The sequence below is a fragment of the Eriocheir sinensis genome, chromosome 18 (genome assembly GCF_024679095.1).
Source record: "Eriocheir sinensis breed Jianghai 21 chromosome 18, ASM2467909v1, whole genome shotgun sequence".
Classification (NCBI taxonomy): Eukaryota; Metazoa; Arthropoda; class Malacostraca; order Decapoda; family Varunidae; genus Eriocheir; species Eriocheir sinensis.
Window position 1 is genome coordinate 16,199,975 of NC_066526.1, and position 19,010 is coordinate 16,218,984.

General features: G+C 48.2%; 2 protein-coding genes across 3 annotated transcripts in view; both read right to left on the bottom strand.

Moving 5' to 3' along the window:
- Positions 1 to 14,266: 14,266 nt before the first annotated feature.
- LOC127000378 (LIM/homeobox protein Lhx4-like) overlaps positions 14,267 to 19,010 on the bottom strand; it is a 93,665-nt gene continuing 88,921 nt past the window's right edge. For both annotated transcript variants that reach the window (XM_050864043.1, XM_050864044.1), the window contains exon 4: positions 14,267 to 18,780. In XM_050864043.1, coding sequence (XP_050720000.1) covers positions 18,448 to 18,780 — 333 coding nt within the window. In that variant the 3' untranslated portion in view covers positions 14,267 to 18,447. The remainder of the gene's footprint in view (positions 18,781 to 19,010) is intronic.
- LOC127000183 (translation initiation factor IF-2-like) lies at positions 14,357 to 18,412 on the bottom strand. The gene is made up of 3 exons (XM_050863576.1): positions 18,027 to 18,412; positions 17,787 to 17,966; positions 14,357 to 14,618 (listed from the first exon to the last, which is right to left on the bottom strand). Exons 1-3 carry the CDS (start codon positions 18,410 to 18,412, stop codon positions 14,357 to 14,359), a joined length of 828 nt encoding a protein of 275 aa, XP_050719533.1.

The following is a 19,010-nucleotide window of genomic DNA, read 5'->3' on the forward strand; positions in this document are numbered from 1 at the left end:
ACACTGCCCGCCAGAAATTAGGGTTTTGTGTGGTGATAGTCGAAAGTTGGCCGGACGGGGAGGGCGGGAGGGAGGGAAGGAGGGATGGAGAGAGAGAAGAAGGGAGAGAGAGAAATGGAGGAAAGGAATGAGGGAGGAAAAGAGGGGTGGATGCTAAGGGAGAGGGACAGAGGAGTGGGAGAGCTGGAGGAAGTGTTGAAAGTGGAGTAAGAGAGGGCGAAAGAGGAGGAAGAGTGTGGAGGGAGTGGGAATGAGAGAAACAGAGGACAGGAATGAGAGAGGAAGTGGATGCTAAGGGAAGGGAAGAGAGAGAGAGCTAGAGCAAGGGTTGAAAGTGGAATTAGAGAGGGAGAAGGAGGAGGATGAGAGCGGGAGGGAGGGAGGGAGTGGGAATGAGAGAAACAGAGATAAGGTATGAGAGAGGAAGTTGATGCTAAGGGAAGGGGAAAAAGAGAGATAGTGATGAAGGAAGGGAAGTAAAGAGATAAAAGAGAGAGGGAGAAGATGAGGGGGAGAGGAAAATGGAGGGAAAGAATGAGGGAGAAAAATCATAGGTGAATGCCATGGGAACTAGACATCAGAGAAAGAGACGGGGGAAGGCATGAAGCTGGGAGAGAAGGGGTGGAGAGAGGTATAGAGAGGAGGGAGGTCAGAAAGATGGAGGAAAGGAATGGAGAAGGACAGAAGGGAACAGAAGAAGAAGGGATAAAGGAAGAGTGGAAGCTGGAAGAGATGGAGATGGAGAAAGGAGGGAGATGAGAGAGAGGGTTAAAGTAAGGAGGGAAAGAAGCAGATGAATTGAAAGAGAAAGAAAGAGGGGGGATTGGTTTTAGATACTTTACAATGATCTGAGGGACGCATAAAAGACGAAAAAAAGGGAAAAGGAGATTGTGAGGGATACGAAAGCAAAAAAAAAAAAAAAAAAAAAAAATGCATCAGTAGCTTTTCCTCTACATTTCTATACATACAGGAGTGTCATGTATAGTTATTAAGTCTGTCAATTTGTCTGTCTTCCTGTCTGTCTGTCTGTATGCCACTGTATCTGTCTTAAATCGTCTATTCTTGTCTGTCTGTGTATCCGTATATCCGTTCTCTCTCTCTCTCTCTCTCTCTCTCTCTCTCTCTCTCTCTCTCTCTCTCCTCCTTCTCCCTCCCCTCCGTCTCTCTCCGTCTCATTACTGTTTGCGTCGAGTATGAAGTGTCAAACAGCAACAAAAAGAGGAAGGCTGAACAAAGCGGGGAGACGCAGGATATTACACAGCAGCGGGCGGCATCCACAGCGCTGACTCCTGCTGTCGGCCCTCGGAAAGTTTTATTGGTTGCGCTGGAATTGAAGTGGGGGAGTCCAAATCGCAGGCAGTATGGTGCTGTTTTACTTGGTGTGTGGGGGTGGGGGTGGGAGAGGCAGGGGAGGCAGAGGGGGGGGGATGGCCAGTACGTGATGTTGATGGTTTGATGTGGTACTAAAATGAAGGTAGTTTGCGTGGGTCTGCTTATGGTTAAATTGAAGTGGAGAGTTCCGATTGGAGTGTGTGTGGAGCTGTTTTACTTGGCGTCCGTGTTGGGGGAGGGAAGAGTTGGTAACGTTGATGTGCTCTATTAAAATGAAGGAAGTTTGCGTGGGTCTGCTTATGGTTAAGTTGAAGTGGAGAGCTTCGATTGGTGTTAGTGTGGAGCTGTTTAACTTGGTGTCCTCGTTGAGGGAGGGAAGAATTGGTAACGTTGATGTGGTGTGTTTAAATTAAGGCAGTTTGCGGTGGTCTTCTTGGATCCTTTGTGCCAAAATTGATGTTACGAGTACAGTGCGCAGTCATTATGCAGCTGGCGGAGAGATGAGACGTTATCGTATAGCTTTTGAGGTGTTATGTCTAGTGATTGTAGGCAGTATGTGGTGGTTTACGTTCTAATTGTTTTAAAATTGCAGGCATGAAGCTGGGAGAGAGGTGGAGAGAGGTAAAGAGAGGAGGGAGGTAAACAAGATGGAGGAAAGGAATGGAGGAGGACGGACGGACAAAAGGAGGGATAAAGGAAGAGAGGAAGCTGGAAGAGATGGAGATGGAGATGGAGAAAGGAGGGAGCCAGATCGCCATCAGTATACTCTATTTTATTCGGTATTTGTAAGCATTTTTATTTTTTTAGTGTAACGAAATAAGCGAAGCGTAAGTTGCTTATTTACTTGTAACGTGTATGGGTAAAGGAAGCTGTGATCGCATTGTGTCGATGTCTGGTGTCAATACATGTTGTTTCACCGCATTTCTTGGGGATGAAAATTTTGATTAGGTTTAGTAGGTTTAAAAATATATCCTAATGACATGATGGAAAAAGAGATGTCATGGATTTCAACAAACGAATTAAGGGAGCCACTATGTTCCTTTGTTAATTGATATTTCTAAGGGGAAAGGAGCCGTGATGGCGTTTGGTGTCTTGCACTAAAGGCGGAGTTGCCCAAGGGAGAAATGGCCTTGATCATGTTATTTTGATGTCCCGTATTAAAACCAGTGAATGGAGTCTCTCGCGACGCTCGTAATTACGCTCCAAGATGCTCCTCAGCGCGGAGATATAGAAGAAAAAATGTGACAGGGACACCGATTACTGCTTGGGGCCGCGGACGTCTTAACAATGCCGGAGCGGGCCAGGGAAGATAGAGGGGGGCAGGGGGGGTTGGGGGATGGCTGAGGAGGGTTCGAAGAGGAGGAGGGGATCAGAAAGGGGACAGAGAGGGAGAAGGGGGGGAGGGGGATGGAGGTCTGAGATCGGGGAGGCCGGGGAAGAAGGCGAGGGACAGAGGGGATGATAGGGAGAGAAAAAGAGGAGAGGAGAAGGGGGACAGAAGAAGGGGGAGGCGGGTGCAGGGAAGCCAGTGGGGGGAGCAGGAGGCGTAGGCTGAGGGGTAAGGGGAGAGGTTTTTCTGTGTCGTCCCGCCGCAAAGATGATCACAGTCACACATATTACGGAAGCGAAGACTGGGAGATGATGATCCGTCCTTTCTTTCGCTGCGGAGACTCGCCCTTCAGACCCGGGGGCGCAGGGGCGAGGGTGGGCTGGCGCGCGGGTTCATTGTAGACCCGGGCGCCCTCACAATTACTATTCGAGACATCAGCGGTGATTCACAAAGGATTACAACATTCCCACTCGTCCAGGTGCATCTCCCGCTAATAATTGCTGATCCATTCTTCGCCGGCCGGGACTCGCTGATGGCTGGGAGGGCCGCTGGATGGACTGAAGAGAGAGGAGAGGTGGAGGGAGGGACAAGAGGGAGAAGGGCGGATTAGCTGACGAGACCTTGGCTGAATGGATACAGGCGTGCCGGAACCCGTCTGAGGGAGCGAGGCCGGATGAAGATGTAGATGAATGGGCATTGTGTGGCCGAAATTGGTGTTTGAGAATACTAATCTTGGTGGGGTTAGGCTGGGTTTAGCGCAACCTATTTATTCCCATTACTGAAAGCCTTGAAGCGTGTGCGTATGTGTGTGTGTGTGTGTGTGTGTGTGTGTGTGTGTGTGTGTGTGTGTGTGTTTATTGCTCTGAAACGCCCCAAAACAGCGAATAGGAAGCATAAACTTTGAAACACTGAACAGAGAGCAAACACGAAACCAAGGAAAAAAACACCATTTCAGAGGATTGTTTTTCTTTCCAATATGAATGTTTGTTTTGAAAAGCGCGAGAGTGTGCGATTTATTCACATTAATCGAAGATCCAAAACACATTACTTGCAAACCCTGAAAACGATTTATCGGAAGCACAAACAATACAACTGATGACAACAATAGTGGAGGAACACACCGACAAAGCTTTTATTTTAACGCTTTCTGTTTTAACTCTTTCCACGTTTCGGCTTTCAAGACAAAAGTACCTATCGAGAGGCATATGCTGGAGATAAAAGTACAACATCACCTTTTATTAATTTTCTCCGCGTGAAAGACAAACACCATTTCACTATCCCTCTCTTGCGTTTGTTCACTAGGCAGTCTAATTAATATAAATGCTGTAAATATTATGTATGCGTGTATGTTTGTATGCTTCTCTGTAATTATGCATGAATACAAGCTTGTACTTTATCTAGATCTTTTAACGAACTGACAGACTTACTGGTGAATTTAAACAGCCGTAATGAGTGGAGGGAGATTGGTGTCTGTTTGGACTTAAAGAAACACACACACACACACACACACACACACACACACACACACACACACACACACACACACACACACACACACACACACGCACACACAACAAGGCCCAAACACACTACCCCTTCCCAAAACACAAACAAGCAAAACGCGTGCTAGATAAATCATTACTTCCCATATTTTTTCGTGTATGCGCCGGAGCCCGATGCAGATATGAAGCCTTTTGGTATTAGCTAATGTGTGTGTGTTTGTTTTGGCCAAGGATCAATATGCCAACAGGGGATTATGGTGCGGTGTAATTTATGGGTAATGCCAAATTATGGGCCACCGCCGTCCAATGCTTAGGCCGGTCTTGTTTTTGTTAGTGCGGTGGGCTTGGTAATGGTTGTTGTGCTGGTTTGGTAATAGTGGTGATGGTGGTGGTAGGGATGGTGGGATGGGGGATGGTGTTAGGGACAGAGTGAAAAAGAGTGTGTTTGTAAGATGATGATTTTGATGCTTAAGAACAAGATGATTAGATTGAAGTCCTCTCTCTATTTCATCTGCCTCCTCCTCCTCTTCATTCTCCTCCTCTTCCTTCTTCTTCTTTATCCGCTATCTTTCTCTCTCTCTCTCACTAATTTTCTCTCTCTCTCTCTCTCTCTCTCACTCTCTCTCTCTCTCTCTCTCTCTCTCCTCTTCATATCCTCTAACTCCGCGGTAATTAGTGGGTTGGCGCTGGTACAGCCTCATTAGTATTTTTGCCATCAATATGAGATTAATTAAAAAATATCCTCGGGCTAATCTTCTAAAGTTTGTTAATTGGGGGGACCATATCTCGTTAGGTTAGGCAGACGCTTAATTAGATGTTTTTGTCTGCCATTCGACCGTTTGTCAAATTTTATCAATCACAAGGACAGATGAAGGAATTGGTGGTGGTGGTGGTGGTGGTGATTATGGTGGTGGTGGTGGGTTGGGTGTCCTACTCCTAAAACACCCATTCCTCCTCCTCCTCCTCCTCCTCCTGGCTTCTCATAAATGATACTCATTAAAATAATATGCAGATAGTGGTGGCTGTTTTGATGGTGTTGGTAATGGTGTTAGTGCTGGTGGTGGTGGCGGTGGTGGTGATGGTGTTTGTGGTGCTGATGTGATTAATCAACGGGTAGAAGCGTCAAGAGTGTGTGTGCGTGTGTGTGTGCGTGTGTGTGTGTGTGTGTGTGTGTTTAGAGATTTAGATGTGTGATTTTAGATGATGTAAGATTTAGCACTTATAATAAATGAAGAAATCGACATTATTTTCTCAAGTGGCAATGAAACAAATATATACTTCGATTAATTATTTATAGCAAATGACGAACACTTAATTAACACAGTATAAGATGTATGCAGCGGATAATAATTACGATAATGATGATGCTGATTATGATGGTGCGGATGATGGTGCGCAGGGCACTTAGGCATCAGGTATCGCGCCTTAATTAATATCAGGAGTAAATGGTCCGGCACCTCGGCAGAATGCAAACAGGACGCAACACCTTTGGCATTTAATGAGGCAACTTCTCAAAGCGGCCGCCAGAGGGTTGCTTAATGACGCCTCAGCCCTCATTGCTTTGCTATTCCCTCGCTGACCCGCGCCTTATTACTGCACGTTGACGTAGCGCCGAGGAAAATAATTATCAAGTCAGTGTTACCTGCTGAGAAAGGTGATTGTGAAGGCAGGACAGGTAAGGTATAGCGTTAAAAAAAAATCATTATATCAGAATTACTTGCCTTGGATGGTGTTTATAATGATGGTGGTCAAATCGAGACACAACACCAAGAAACTATTAGTAAGCATTCCCTGTTCTGGTGATGATTATGATGCAAAGGAAAACAATCATTGCATAGAATTACCTGTTTTGATATTAAATATGACATAGGGTAAGGATCCAACGTAATATTAACTAGAAAACACTAATGCCCTTGAAATACCGGTTAAAATTAATAGAGGGGAAGGCTATGCAAGGCGTTGAAGAAATCGTTCATTACGGTGTGGCTTCATCAGGAGAACAGGCTGGTCTTGAAATCGCGTGTGTGTGTGTGTGTGTGTGTGTGTGTGTGTGTGTGTGTGTGTGTGTGTGTGTGTGTGTGTGTGTGTGTGTGTGTGTGTGTGTGTGTGTGTGTGTGTGTGTGTGTGTGTGTGTGTGTGTGTGTGTGTGTGTGTGTGTGTGTGTGTGTGTGTGTGTGTGTGTGTGTGTGTGTGTGTGTGTGTGTGTGTGTGTCTATGTCTATGTCTATGTCTATGTCTGTGTCTATCTCTTTGTCTATGTCTGTGTGTGAGTGTGAGTGTGAGTGTGTGTGTGTGTGTGTGTGTGTGTGTGTGTGTGTGTATGTGTGTCTGTGTGTGTGTGTGTGTGTGTGTGTGTGTGTGTATGTGTGTCTGTGTGTGTGTGTGTGTGTGTGTGTGTGTGTGTGTGTGTGTGTGTGTGTGTGTGTGTAGGTGTAGGTGTTCGTCATTAAGGTGCGCGCAGTGGAGGTAATGAAGCAGAGGCAAGCATAGTAGGGGTATCAGTTACTTCTTCCCTCTCCTCTTACCTCCTCTCTGCTCCTGCCTCTCTCTCCTCTCCTTCTCTCCCCTTTCTATTCCTTCTCTTCTTGTTCTTTTCCTTCCCCTTCTCCTCTCTTCTATAACTATTTCCTTTCCTCTTATTTTTTATTTTCCTTTTCCCTTCTCCTCTTATCATCTATTTCTCTTTCCTTTCATCTTCTCTCTCTATCATTTCATTCTCCTTGTCTTTCTTCCATTCCTTCCTTCATCTTTCTTCTCTTTTCGTTTCCCACTTAACCCATTCATACACGCACACGCACACGCACACACACACACACACACACACACACACACACACACACACACACACACACACACACACACACACACACACACACACAAACACACACCTATCCCTTGTGACCACCATCTTGCTTCTACTCCTTCTCCGTCTCCTCTTAATTCCGTTCACCTTCTCCTCCTCCTCCTCTTCCTCTTTCCCCTGTCCATCGTAACATCTTCCTATTTCTTTTCCTTTAGTGCATATTTTCCTTTTCCCATCCACCTTTTTCTCCTCTCGCTAACCCATCACATCAAACTGCTCCTCTTCCTTCTCTTTCCCCTTCTTCACTTCCCTATCTTCTTATTCCATCTGTCTACCTTTACTTCCCCTTCCCTTCTCACACTTCTGTCCACCATCACCTCGCCCAACACCTCCTTCACCACCTCCTTCGCCTCCACCTCCTCCCCTCCTCTCCCTCACCCTCCATCACCTGCAGAAGGCCCTCTAGCGGCTCCCACGCGACACGCCGCCTCTGGCAAATTACTTACGGTAATAACTCGTATTAGTGGTGATTAGGGCAGGTAATGTCATGTATATTGCCAATTGATGGAGGTGTGGCGAGGGATTTCCTGCCTGGTTGTCGGAGTAACGTGAACCCCTGATTAATATGTCACGGGGATTCGTCACCTGCTGCTCCTTACCTGAGGGGACCTACCTGTTGGGGGGAGGGAGGGTGGGGATGGAGAAAGAATTACCTGTGTATGTGTGGGGGTTGAATTAATCTGTGGGGGAGGAAAACTGATACCTGTGTTTATTGTAGGGCGAATGTAATACCTGTGTAGTGGGGGGAGAGGGTGTTACCTGTATGGGAGGTGTACTACCTTTATGTTGGGGGTTCACCTGCGTGTGGTTGGGATTTTTTTGGAGGGTGTCTTTCTCATATACATACCTTAACAGTTGAAAGCAAAATCATTTAAATCCTGTATTAAGATATTTCAGGCTGTATTGCTGTATTAAGACGTATTGCTTATAGTGAAGGAGACTGAGGGAGTGAATCAGTAGAGAGGAGGGGGGTGTAGAGTGTTTCTTAGTGTTGGAATGACGAGGGAGGGAGTAGGAGGTGAGGGAGTAAGCATTGAGGATGGAATTAGGAGTAAGATTCTAGGAAGGAGTGTTTTTTTTTAATTTATTTATTTATTTTTTTTTTTTTTTTACGTCGTGGCCTACTGCTCCGGTAGGCTTCTTTCCGGTGGATCCTGATGGTCGGTCCAAGGCTTCTTCCCAGTGGGTCCTGATGGTCGGCCCAGCCCGTTCTGGCGCAGGCGAATGTTTGTATTGGCGCCATCTTGCATTGACTCATGCTGCCCTCCCGGAGCTCATCTTTAATCCTAGAATCTAGAGTCCGGGTTGATAGGTGGTCTTCTGGACAGCATGTGGGTAGTTTTAAGCCACTCGGCGGCGGCTGAAAAATCCCAGCTTGGTGGCACCGATCGGGGATTGAACTCGCGTCGTTCCGAACGCGGGGCCGTCACGCTATCCATTCAGCCACCGCCTCCCCATAATTAGGAAAGTGAGAGAAAAACTAGGATAAGGGATTAGCTTGAAAATGAGGAATGAGTTAAAAAAAGTGTTGGAGAGCGAGTGATTAAGGGAGGGAGTCAAAAGGAGTGGGGAGCAGCAGAGAGGGAGTGAGATGAATTTATTTGCACACCTTTTTTAGGAAAGATTCATCTATTTCTTAGCGTGTGATTTTTTCTTTCATCCTTTTTTCTTCCAGTTTCTCCCTCATTTTTTTTTTCTGGTAGGTAGTTAGTGCAGAATTCTCCCCCCAAGTCGTTCCTCATGATAGAAGGTTTAAAAATCAGTGTAACAATATACCAGAAAACTTATGCTTTTCCATTTCAGTTAAACCTGCAAATAATTTTTCTACAACAATTTTCATTTCTTTTCCGTCTCTCTTCCATTCATTTGTAAACAGATTCCCTCTAACGCCACTTTCCACTTCCTCCTAGCTTTCATTTCTTACCCTACTCCCTTCTCTACCTCACTCCCTCATTCCTACTCCCAGCAATATTCCGCTTTCCCTCCCCTATGCTTGCTTCCACACTCCCACTCATCTCATTCCATTTATCTCTTGCCTACTCCCACTCCCTGACTCACTCCCCCCTCACATCGTTTCGTACTCCCCAATCCCTCATTCACTCTCATCTCTACACTCACTTCTCTCCTTCACTCCTTCACCTCTACTCCTCATACTGCCCAGTCCCTCGCTCATTTCTTTTATCGGTCTCCTCTCAATACTCCCTCACTCCCTCCCTCACTCCCTCACTCCCACTCGAGGCAATACTCCACACACCCGCTCGTTCCTCCCTCCCATCTCGCTACAACTACTTCCGCCAATTTCCTTTCTTCCAAGATTTGCTTTTGTTTCTTCAGACTCGTATGTTATACTCTAATTTCTCCCCGGGGCAAGGCGGCGGGAAAAGCGACCCTCTGGCTGGGCGGCGTGGAGCTGGGAGTCGCGTGTTGAGCCCCCGCCGCTGTAATGAAGCAATTGGTGCAGGAATTCAGGCGAGCACGATTTACGGCAGTCGGGTTTTGGCTTTAATTAGTGCCTGTTGAATGCTGGATTGCATGTCAGGGCTAATAAGGAGAAGAGCGGTGCTATTTATTTATTCCCGTTTTTCCCTGGCGAGGTGTGCAAATAGTATTGGCTTAGTGTGAGATAGGGAGTGATGCTGCGAGAGAGAGAGAGAGAGAGAGAGAGAGAGAGAGAGAGAGAGAGTGAGAGTGAGAGTGAGAGAGAGAGGTTAGCACTGTCTTGGCTCGAGTTTGGAGGTTCCCCACACGGCTGGACAAAGGAGGCTGAGATCAATAGCAAAGGCATTTAATTCTAGCAGTCGGGAACACCACTGTCACACTGATGTTTGGACCCCTGTCACCACCACCACCACCACCACCGCTGCTGTTTCCTCCTCCTCCTCCTCCTCCTCCTCCTCTTCCTCCTCCTCCTCCTTTGCCTTGTATTCATCCAACCTCTTCGCCCCTATTCTTATTCTCCTTCCTTCTGTTGCTTCTCCTTCTCGGTCATCCATCCTCATCACTTCCTGCTTATCTTCATCATTATCTGTTAGAGAGAGAGAGAGAGAGAGAGAGAGAGAGAGAGAGAGAGAGAGAGAGAGAGAGAGAGAGAGAGAGAGAGAGAGAGAGAGAGAGAGAGAGAGAGAGAGAGAGAGAGAGAGAGCACACACACACACACACACACACACACACACACACGACTACCATCTAAGACACATCTCCTTCCCTCCCTCCCTCTCCTCCTCCTCCTCCTCCACCTCCTCCTCCTCCTCCTCCTCCTCCTCCTCCTCCTCCTCCTCGGCCTCGTCCTGTTGACCCTCGCGGCCTGTTAGTATTGACAATTCATTACCGCTTGTGCCGTCTGGTCACCGCGCTGCCCACACCAACTTTACATATATATTAGATGTGCTTAGTCGATTACCCCCCAGACGAACACGCGACGCCAGGCCCGACAGAACACCTCGAGCAGAACACCTGTGGAGAACTTGATGGAACAGGAGCGGGACAGAAGAGACCGCGAATTGAACTTAGTAGAACATTTAAAGCTGAGCGAACACCTGCCGAGGACTAATTGAACTGGAATTGAGGTTGAAGAGAAAAGAAATTGAACGTCATGGAACACTTGAAGTCGATAACATGCAGATAAATAATGGCAGAAAATGATGGGAAAAAAAAATTGATTAAAAGTTGATGGAACACCTGAGCCAAACATCAAAGAGATCTTACGAATAAAGTGTTTAGGCAGAATATATGAAGAAAGGTGAACGTAATAGAACATGACTATATAACATGATAACAAATAAGAGAAAACTCAAGAGGACATAAATAATATATTCAGTAATACCTTTCATGATAATTGTATATTATTGATTGGAATTTTCAGTCGATCAGATATTCATTTATTTATCTGACCTACCCCCCCCCCCCCACACACACACACACAAACACTCACGCACACACTCACACACACACACACACACACACACACACACACACACACACACACACACAGTCGGACAGGTGAGTCGGCGGCCTGTTGGTATGGATTAGCGGCGCAGGTGTGAGCTCAGTCTTCCGAACACACATTACATGTTTGTTTTACTATTTATTACGATGCATCAAAAAGCGGGTTGGAGAGAGAGAGAGAGAGAGAGAGAGAGAGAGAGAGAGAGAGAGAGAGAGAGAGAGAGAGAGAGAGAGAGAGAGAGAGAGAGAGAGAGAGAGAGAGAGAGAGAGAGAGAGAATGTTGATTATTATAAATACATACTTACATTAATTGTATGCCTGTTAATTTATTTGTATATGCTGATTGGTCATATTATCTCTATCTCTCTTTATCTATCTATCTATCTATCTGTATCTACCTACCTATCTTAACCCTTATCTATTTTCTATCATTCACTTTTTCTCTTTTTAGTCTATTTCCATCTTTCTGTATCTGATTGTTTTGTGTTTTTTTTTGTATATGCGTGTGTGTATGTGTGTGCCTCTGTGTGTCTGTCTGTCTGTCTGTCTGTCCCCCTCTACCTTCCCCTTAACCCTTACACACACACACACACACACACACACACACACACACACACACACACACACTCTCTCTCTCTCTCTCTCTCTCTCTCACGCCCGACGTGTGCCAATAGCTTGTTTTTCCCGCGTATAATCCCCCGGGCAGCCTCCTGATCACATTAATCAGTGTGTGACCTTTTCCCGATCTGTTTTTTCAGTTCGCTGCAGATTCAGTGTTGCATAGTTTTAACATTTCTCAGTGCGAAGTTGATTAATTACGATCTCTGCGACTTTATTCATCAGTAGTAGTTCGTGGATGAATGGAAAAAAAATAGCAACAACTGTGTGTCTGTGTGTGTGTGTGTGTGTGTGTGTGTGTGTGTGTGTGTGTGTGTGTGTGTGTGTGTGAAGGAGAGTTTGTCTGTGTGTGCGTCAGGGAGTATTTATGTATTATGTATGTAGCAAGGAAGTGTTAGAGTGTTTGTGTGTGTGTGTGTGTGTGTGTGTGTGTGTGTGTGTGTGTGTGTGTGTGTGTGTGTGTGTGTATGCGCTAGATGATATACAGTAACTCGCAGGTCATTTTGTTATAGACCAAAAGGTTTAAGTGGTTTGTATTTCTCTATATTTCACTGTATTACTTCCCTTCCTTTCTTCCCTGCCTTCTTCTATACTTGCATTCTTCCTTCTTCCTTTTCTGTTCATTTTCTTGCATCTGTATCACAACTTTTACTTTCCTTTCCTCACCTGGTATAAAAACATATTTTCTTACCTGTTTGGCAGATACCTTCGACCTCTATATTAGTTACTGAGATTTCAAAGGTCAAAATTGTTGTAGGAACTCGACTTTGAAGGCTGTGACGTCGAAGTAATATTACGTATTCTATTGTTTATCTTTTTTATGTTCTTAATAATATCTTTTCTTTTTTCTTCTACATGATTTTCAAGTAATAATTTCAGTCACCTTATTGTATTATGTAATGCTTTCTCGTGATTGTTTAAGGCATTTTATTCTTTTCGGTGTCTCGCTGCATTTTTTATGCTTTGTTATTGATGAGCCTCTCTTTATATTAATGGATTGATTCATCATACAACAGAATCACACGTTAATGTTTGATTCCGACAAAGTTTTCAGAGATTCTCGACTGATATCGCAAAATTCCGCAGCATCCATTAATATATTCCCTCTTAGTTTAATGTTGAGAGAATGATGATGATGAGAGAGAGAGAGAGAGAGAGAGAGAGAGAGAGAGAGAGAGAGAGAGAGAGAGAGAGAGAGAGAGAGAGAGAGAGAGAGAGAGAGAGAGAGAGAGAGAGAGAGAGAGAGAGAGAGAGAGAGAGCAAACACACTTCCTCACCTCTCTTTGATCACTTACTTCTACCCAACCAACTCCCGACCTTACCAACCGACCCTTGACAAGCAGAGTCGAAGAAAGTCTCCTTTAAGAGCGTGCAAGAAGGAAGGAAGGGTGGTCGGGGCGCGTGTATTCCTCTCTGTCTCCCTCCACATCCGTTCATCAAGGGGCTGAGTGGCGGGCTGGAGTTAAGTAGCAATAAAAGCCACTATCTCAATTTCCTCCGGGTCTCATTCCCTTTCACGGGGCCGAAGCGAGTTCCCGAAAACCTCCTGCTCCTCCTCATGTTCCTCCTCCTCCTCCTCCTCCTCCTCCTTCGTCTCCTTCCCGCCAGTCAGTCAGTCAGTCAGTCAGTCTTTGTGCAAGTAAAACAAGAGATTAAGAGATGGAGGAAAATTGGGTTGTAGGAGCCTCTTAGTCATCAGTGGACGATCATGTCTGTTTGGGGTTATGTAAAGGTGTGTGTGTGTGTGTGTGTGTGTGTGTGTGTGTGTGTGTGTGTGTGTGTGTGTGTGTGTGTGTGTGTGTTCTTACCTATTTGTAGCTTGACCTGATTGAGTCATGCTTGTAATGTAAAGTCTTTTGCGACCTCATATCATATAAATTAAACTATTATAATTCATGTGTGTGTGTGTGTGTGTGTGTGTGTGTGTGTGTGTGTGTGTGTGTGTGTGTGTGTGTGTGTGTGGTGGCGAGGGAGACTGTGATATATTGATGTTGTTGGTGATATTGGTGGACGCAGTAGCGGGGGAGAGTTGGTCTGAACGTAATTCGTAATGTTGCTGTTACACGGCTCAGTAAGCAAGCACCTAATGTCCTTTTGAGGCAATTTGCCATAACTGCGCCCTGATGTTAAAATTATGAGTATTCGCCACCATTCAGTTATTTGACATTATGTAGCGTGATTAATTAAATATTTTGGCTCAAATACTATGGTCATTCGATTAGGCTCTCAGTGCCACTAACAGTAAGTTCAATCCAGGTAACAGCTCTCCACTGCAATTTATAATCACCATAAAGTGCATTTGTGCCGCTGCATATTTCAGCAGCAGGGATGTAATTTACACTCATTAATTATTCTGGTGACATTATGGGCTCATTGACTTAACTAACCCTTTTCATGTATTGATCCGAATTCCGAGCATAACACAGCCACTCCGGCCGGCGGGGCGGTGCGGCGGGGCGGGTGTAGTGGGACACACTGGCAGGCTGGGGCGAGGTGAGGTGGGGCAGGTGAAGGTCCCCCGCCGTGCCCCTGCTCTTTGGGCGGGGCGGGGAGGGGCAGTGGGGCGGGGCGGACGGTCCACATTCACGCCTCCTGATGTCCGTTGGGCAGCTCCGCGGTGAAGGGAAGCACATCATGTCAGGGTGTTTGTTTGTAAGGAAAATAAAAGACAAGTGGATTCCTTTGTACAAAATATATTCACTTTAAGAAAAGTGCAATTCTAGACAATAACTTTGGTAACAAGAGTGGGAGGGGGTCAAGAAGGGACTAGTCTGCGGCCTGCACTAGTGACTGGGTCAGCCTGATGCAGCCGCTGCCTGCGCCAGTGACTGGCTGCATGGACAGGCAGCCTGGTGTGGGAGCGTGGCGGCAGAGTCTGCTGCTGCTGTGTTGGTGTCCGACAACACCGCGGCCCTCCCACTTCCCCGACTCCTGGGTGACGGGGCCTGAGGGCCGCGGCAGTGCTTCAAACGCCAACACGCATGGCAGACTGGGTCTGCAGGAGGCCTGCAGCACCTGCGGCGTGAGCCTGACCACAGCCACAGCGGCCACCGCACCGCACACCACCGCCGCCGCGTGCGTTCCAGGGTCCCGGCGAGTGGTGGGTCACAGGGCGGCAGACAGACGGCCTGCATCACGCGGCTTCTCAGTCATTAGCCTGCGACTTGAACTTTTAATCAAATTACAGTTACAAGACAAGAGCGTGCGGCCTGCAGCGTATGGTAGGGTTGGGCCTCAAGTGCCATGCAAATGCCAGCAGCTGGGGTTTTCTAACGTTTTTTTAAACCTCTTAAACAAACAAATTCATTCCTTAAAATGAGAGGCGGCCCGGCCGTGCGGCGGCCGCGGGAATGTTTAGCTGTAAATTTAGTGTTAGCTTTGTGCTCGTTTTTGAGGATCCCGGAGGGAAGGAAGGGAGGAGGAAACGGGAATGTTATAAAAGTATATGAAGACCATCAAATCTTATTTAAATTGAATAGAAAAAGAATATGTATATTCTATTTATATATAAAAGAGTAAACAAATAAATTAATACAGATTCAATTACCACTTTGGATTCGATCAGCGAAATGCGAGTCACTAAGCGGCTGAATGCAACGTCGACTCAAGGAACTGAAGTGAACAGCGGCAGGAACCCGCGGCGGCGCCCTGGCCGCGCCGCGCCGTGTGTCGGTGGCCGCTGCTGAAGCTGACTGACGTGTTGAGGCCGAATTACAACAAAACGCGGTTCATATAGGTCATTACTTTGTCTGTACATTATCTAACACTTTTTGGTATACATGTTTCGTGGGCTTTGAAGGAGAGTCGTTATACTGCTTTAGACCGAGAAACGTCTGCCGTGCTGGTCGTCTCAGGCACTCCCTCTGGTTATCAAAATGAGCATCAACAGAAAACGCAGGAGACGTGTGTGTGGAGGTCGTTGAGCACATGTATAGTTAACAAAGACATGGGGGCCGCGCCCGTGCCAAGGTACAAGTCTGCCGGGGGGCAACGCGCCCCTCGTGGACTCTGCTTCACTGTCTGGATCTCGCGCTAAGGAACTCGTCGTGGTTTTTGTCTGTGGGGGAATCACTGGGCTTGTACCTTAGCACTGGACGCCACTACATACACTTTCAATAAATATGAACGAAATTCGGTCCACAGGCTGCCCAGCGCCGCCCCGCCGCGTGGTGGCGGCGCCGCGTGGGCCCGGGTCAAATAATGGTTAGCGTATACTTGAGGATGATAAGTTCAGATAATTCACGTAATATTTATATCTGCTTGTCGCGAATGTGGGTGAGTTGTACCATGGGTGGGTGAGGCCGGTCGTTCTCTGTACAGTGGGAGACACGGAGGCGCGACACCCTGCAACACTAGGCCTGGCCCCTGCCTGGCCTGGAGGAACGCGGCACTGCACCTCGCCGCCGCCGCCGCCCGCGCCTCGCCGCGTCCTCGGCTGCGACTCTGATCTTAGCGGGAACAGGATTGCTGTGTCCGACGCGCCGTGACGCGGATACATCAACACACCGTTGGGAACGTTTATTTTTGACAAAATCTTTTTAGAAGAGACCTAATGCTCGTATACATTAACAATTTAGAGTCCGGAGTGAGCTGACAAGGACTCATGCATGGAACCGGTACTTCTGAGTGGGGGATGGGTGGCAAGACGGTGACAGGGGGTGAGAGGGAATGCAGCCGACGCTTGGCGGCAGCAGAAGGCGGCGGAGGCTTCGCTGGTGTGCCTGCCGGAGGGAGTTCCTTCCGGAGGCACTGCAGTGAGATTCTAGTCTCGATACATCGCCAGATTCACTCTTAATGTTCCAACGGTGATGAGAAAAGTGAATGTATTGTCGGTAGTGCGTGGCGGGGGCCGGGGGCCGAGGTCCGGGTTCCGGGGCCGGGGCCTTACGGGGGCCTCGTGCCCCACGCCGGGGACACGCGGGGACAAGACAGTGACAAACGTAATGGTTGGGCATTACGAGGCTGTGAACAACTAAGAAGAATGAAACATAATTATGGAAACAGTTATGATAATTATTATAATCATTTAATGTCCTTGATGATAACATTTAAACTTTGTACATACAGTAAATGAACAACAAGAATGCGAAAACAGCCATAACGATTCCGTTCACACACCACCAATTGCCATTATTCCATAATATTTTATAAACCAAAAGAAATAAGAAAATTGATTTATGTCATTGCAATCTTTTTTTTTTGTTATGGAATAATGTATTCTTTCACTCACTTACTCACATATTTGTATTTGCCGTCGACAAGTATCACATTTACTGTACGACAACGTAATGTTCGAGGCTCCACATCTCGTCAGCGCGGCGCCCGCCGGCCCCGCCGCGGCGCCCCGCCGAGCTGGCCGCAGCGCTCCACCGGGGCTCCTCGCGGCCCTCTGCCCCAGGGGGCGAAGAGCCAGAGCGGCAGCCCCGGCGGGCCCGCTGGGCAGCAGGATCAGCTCGCCGCACGAGCTCGCAGGCATGACGCTGACGTGCAATGTAGTTCTTGCGAAGTTACGCCGCGATACAGCGCAAATTAGTGTGAGCTGCGACTAGGTGTGTATAGAAAATGGGAAGCCGGATCAGGTTGGTGAAAGCAAATGTGCACATTATATACAGTCAACCTGGCCGGTGCTACTTGCCCTTGTATGGTCTTACTGTCCGTTACGGAACTACTCTGATTACGTATGAGAGAACATAAACAAGCATTTTCAGAGCGTGTTGGTTGTTGTTGTTTTTGTTGTTGTGACGAGGATTATACACGTGAGCCGCTTGAGACGGCCGTCTGTCAGTCAGTCCTTTGGTGCCATACAGGTACTGGCGAGCACTGGTGCTTCGGTCACTGCTCGTCTTTTGCTCCCTCACTTGACTAGCGCAGCTTGTGCAATCCTCAAGGCTGTAGCGTCAACCGAAAACTAAGTAACTGCTAAAAGTAGGTCTTTATGGCACACCAAGATAGGAAGAGTGTTCCGTCACTGTACATGCACGAGGGTCTCCCCTCAACCAATCTCACACGAAAACGGGGAGTTCATTATCTCACATTTGGCCTTAAAATTATATTTACAAATAATATTACTTGTTGCTTTGAGTTTTCCATCGATCATTACAGTAATGCTTTACATATCACATAACAGAGCCGTAAAAAGCATTCACCAGTCCATGCTTCCTTCTGTTAGCGAGAATAAAGTCGTGGCAGCGCCCACGCCTCCGCGGCGGGCGAGTCTTCCTGCTTGACGGGTGGTTGTCGGGGCCGCCGCCGACGACCTGGCGGCCCGCTATTTGGTGCCGCTGGCGCCGGGGCTTGGGAGTTGGCTGTGCCTTGGGAGGGGGCTACAGGCGGGGGCTTTGGCTTGGTCCATCGCTGAAGCTCCGTGCTACTGTCACTGTTTGCCACAGGCCTTGGCTTTGCCTCAGCAAGACAACAACAGATCCGGCCACCTCACGCAAAGGTGTTTGTCTGGTGCTGTGGCCTCGGGCTGCCTCCAGGGCTGGAGGTGGCCGTGCTGGATACTGTGTTGCCGCGCCGAGTTAAAACTGTGGCGGCCACTGAGGCTGCAGCTGTGTTGGTGGCCCTGCTCCGCGGATCATCTCGGGGCAGGACGAGGCCATCCCGGGCAGCATGGGCGGCTGTTGGGGAAGCCGACCTTGTGCCTGGGACCGCGGCAACATCTGCGACATCATCGACGGCAGATGAGACGCGTAGGGCGGCGGCATCTGTGGCATCGGGAATGGAAACTGTTGTGACGACGAAGCTTGTGGCAGTGTCGGCATCGGTGGCGGTGCCTGTGACGGTGCCTGCGGGAGCTGCGACGGAGCCTGCGTTGGTCATGTCCGCCGCCTTTTGCGCCCCCTCCCAGCCGCGTCTCATCGGTCCTCCATGGTAAGAGAGTCGGGACTGCCGTAGCCGCTCGATGCGTCGTCAGCCACCGCCTGATTGGAGCTGTTGGGCTGCTGGGGGGCTGCGGGGGCCTTCAGGACGCCATCGCCTACGCCAAGTTGCGGCTCCCCAAGGCCCCCCCGGTCCGCCAGTGACGTGGGTAGCAGCATCCCCGACGTGCCCGGGCCGCTGCCGACGCCGCTGCCGAGGCTCATGCCGTTCATCCCCATCTGGTGGTGCTGGGCGGGCTGCTGGGGGAGGGCCGCGCCGTGGGTGGGGGTGCCGCCGCGTTGAGCCAAGCCAGATTCCTCCGGGGGCTGCTGGGAGAGACAGAACACCAAGGTCAGGGAGACACGCTAATCCTGCACTCACGTATAAGTCGGATAAACATCGTGTTTCTCACTGCCCCTCAGAATGTGTGTGAGGGAAGAGAGACGCGAGCAAACAACGTGAAGGAGACAAGTAAACACACACGGCTGCTGGGACTAGCGGAGTGTTGGGGGAGGGAGGGATGACAGGTGGAGAAGGGGGTGGTGGCGTGTGTCCAGGG

Coding starts and splice junctions, on each gene's coding strand:
- LOC127000183 (XM_050863576.1), bottom strand. CDS start 18,412: ATGACCAACGCAGGCTCCGTCGCAGCTCCCGCAGGCACCGTCACAGGC. Junction 17,967..18,026: donor CACCAGACAAACACCTTTGC/GTGAGGTGGCCG, acceptor TGTGGCAAACAG/TGACAGTAGCACGGAGCTTC. Junction 14,619..17,786: donor GACTCGCCCGCCGCGGAGGC/GTGGGCGCTGCC, acceptor GGCTGTGGTCAG/GCTCACGCCGCAGGTGCTGC.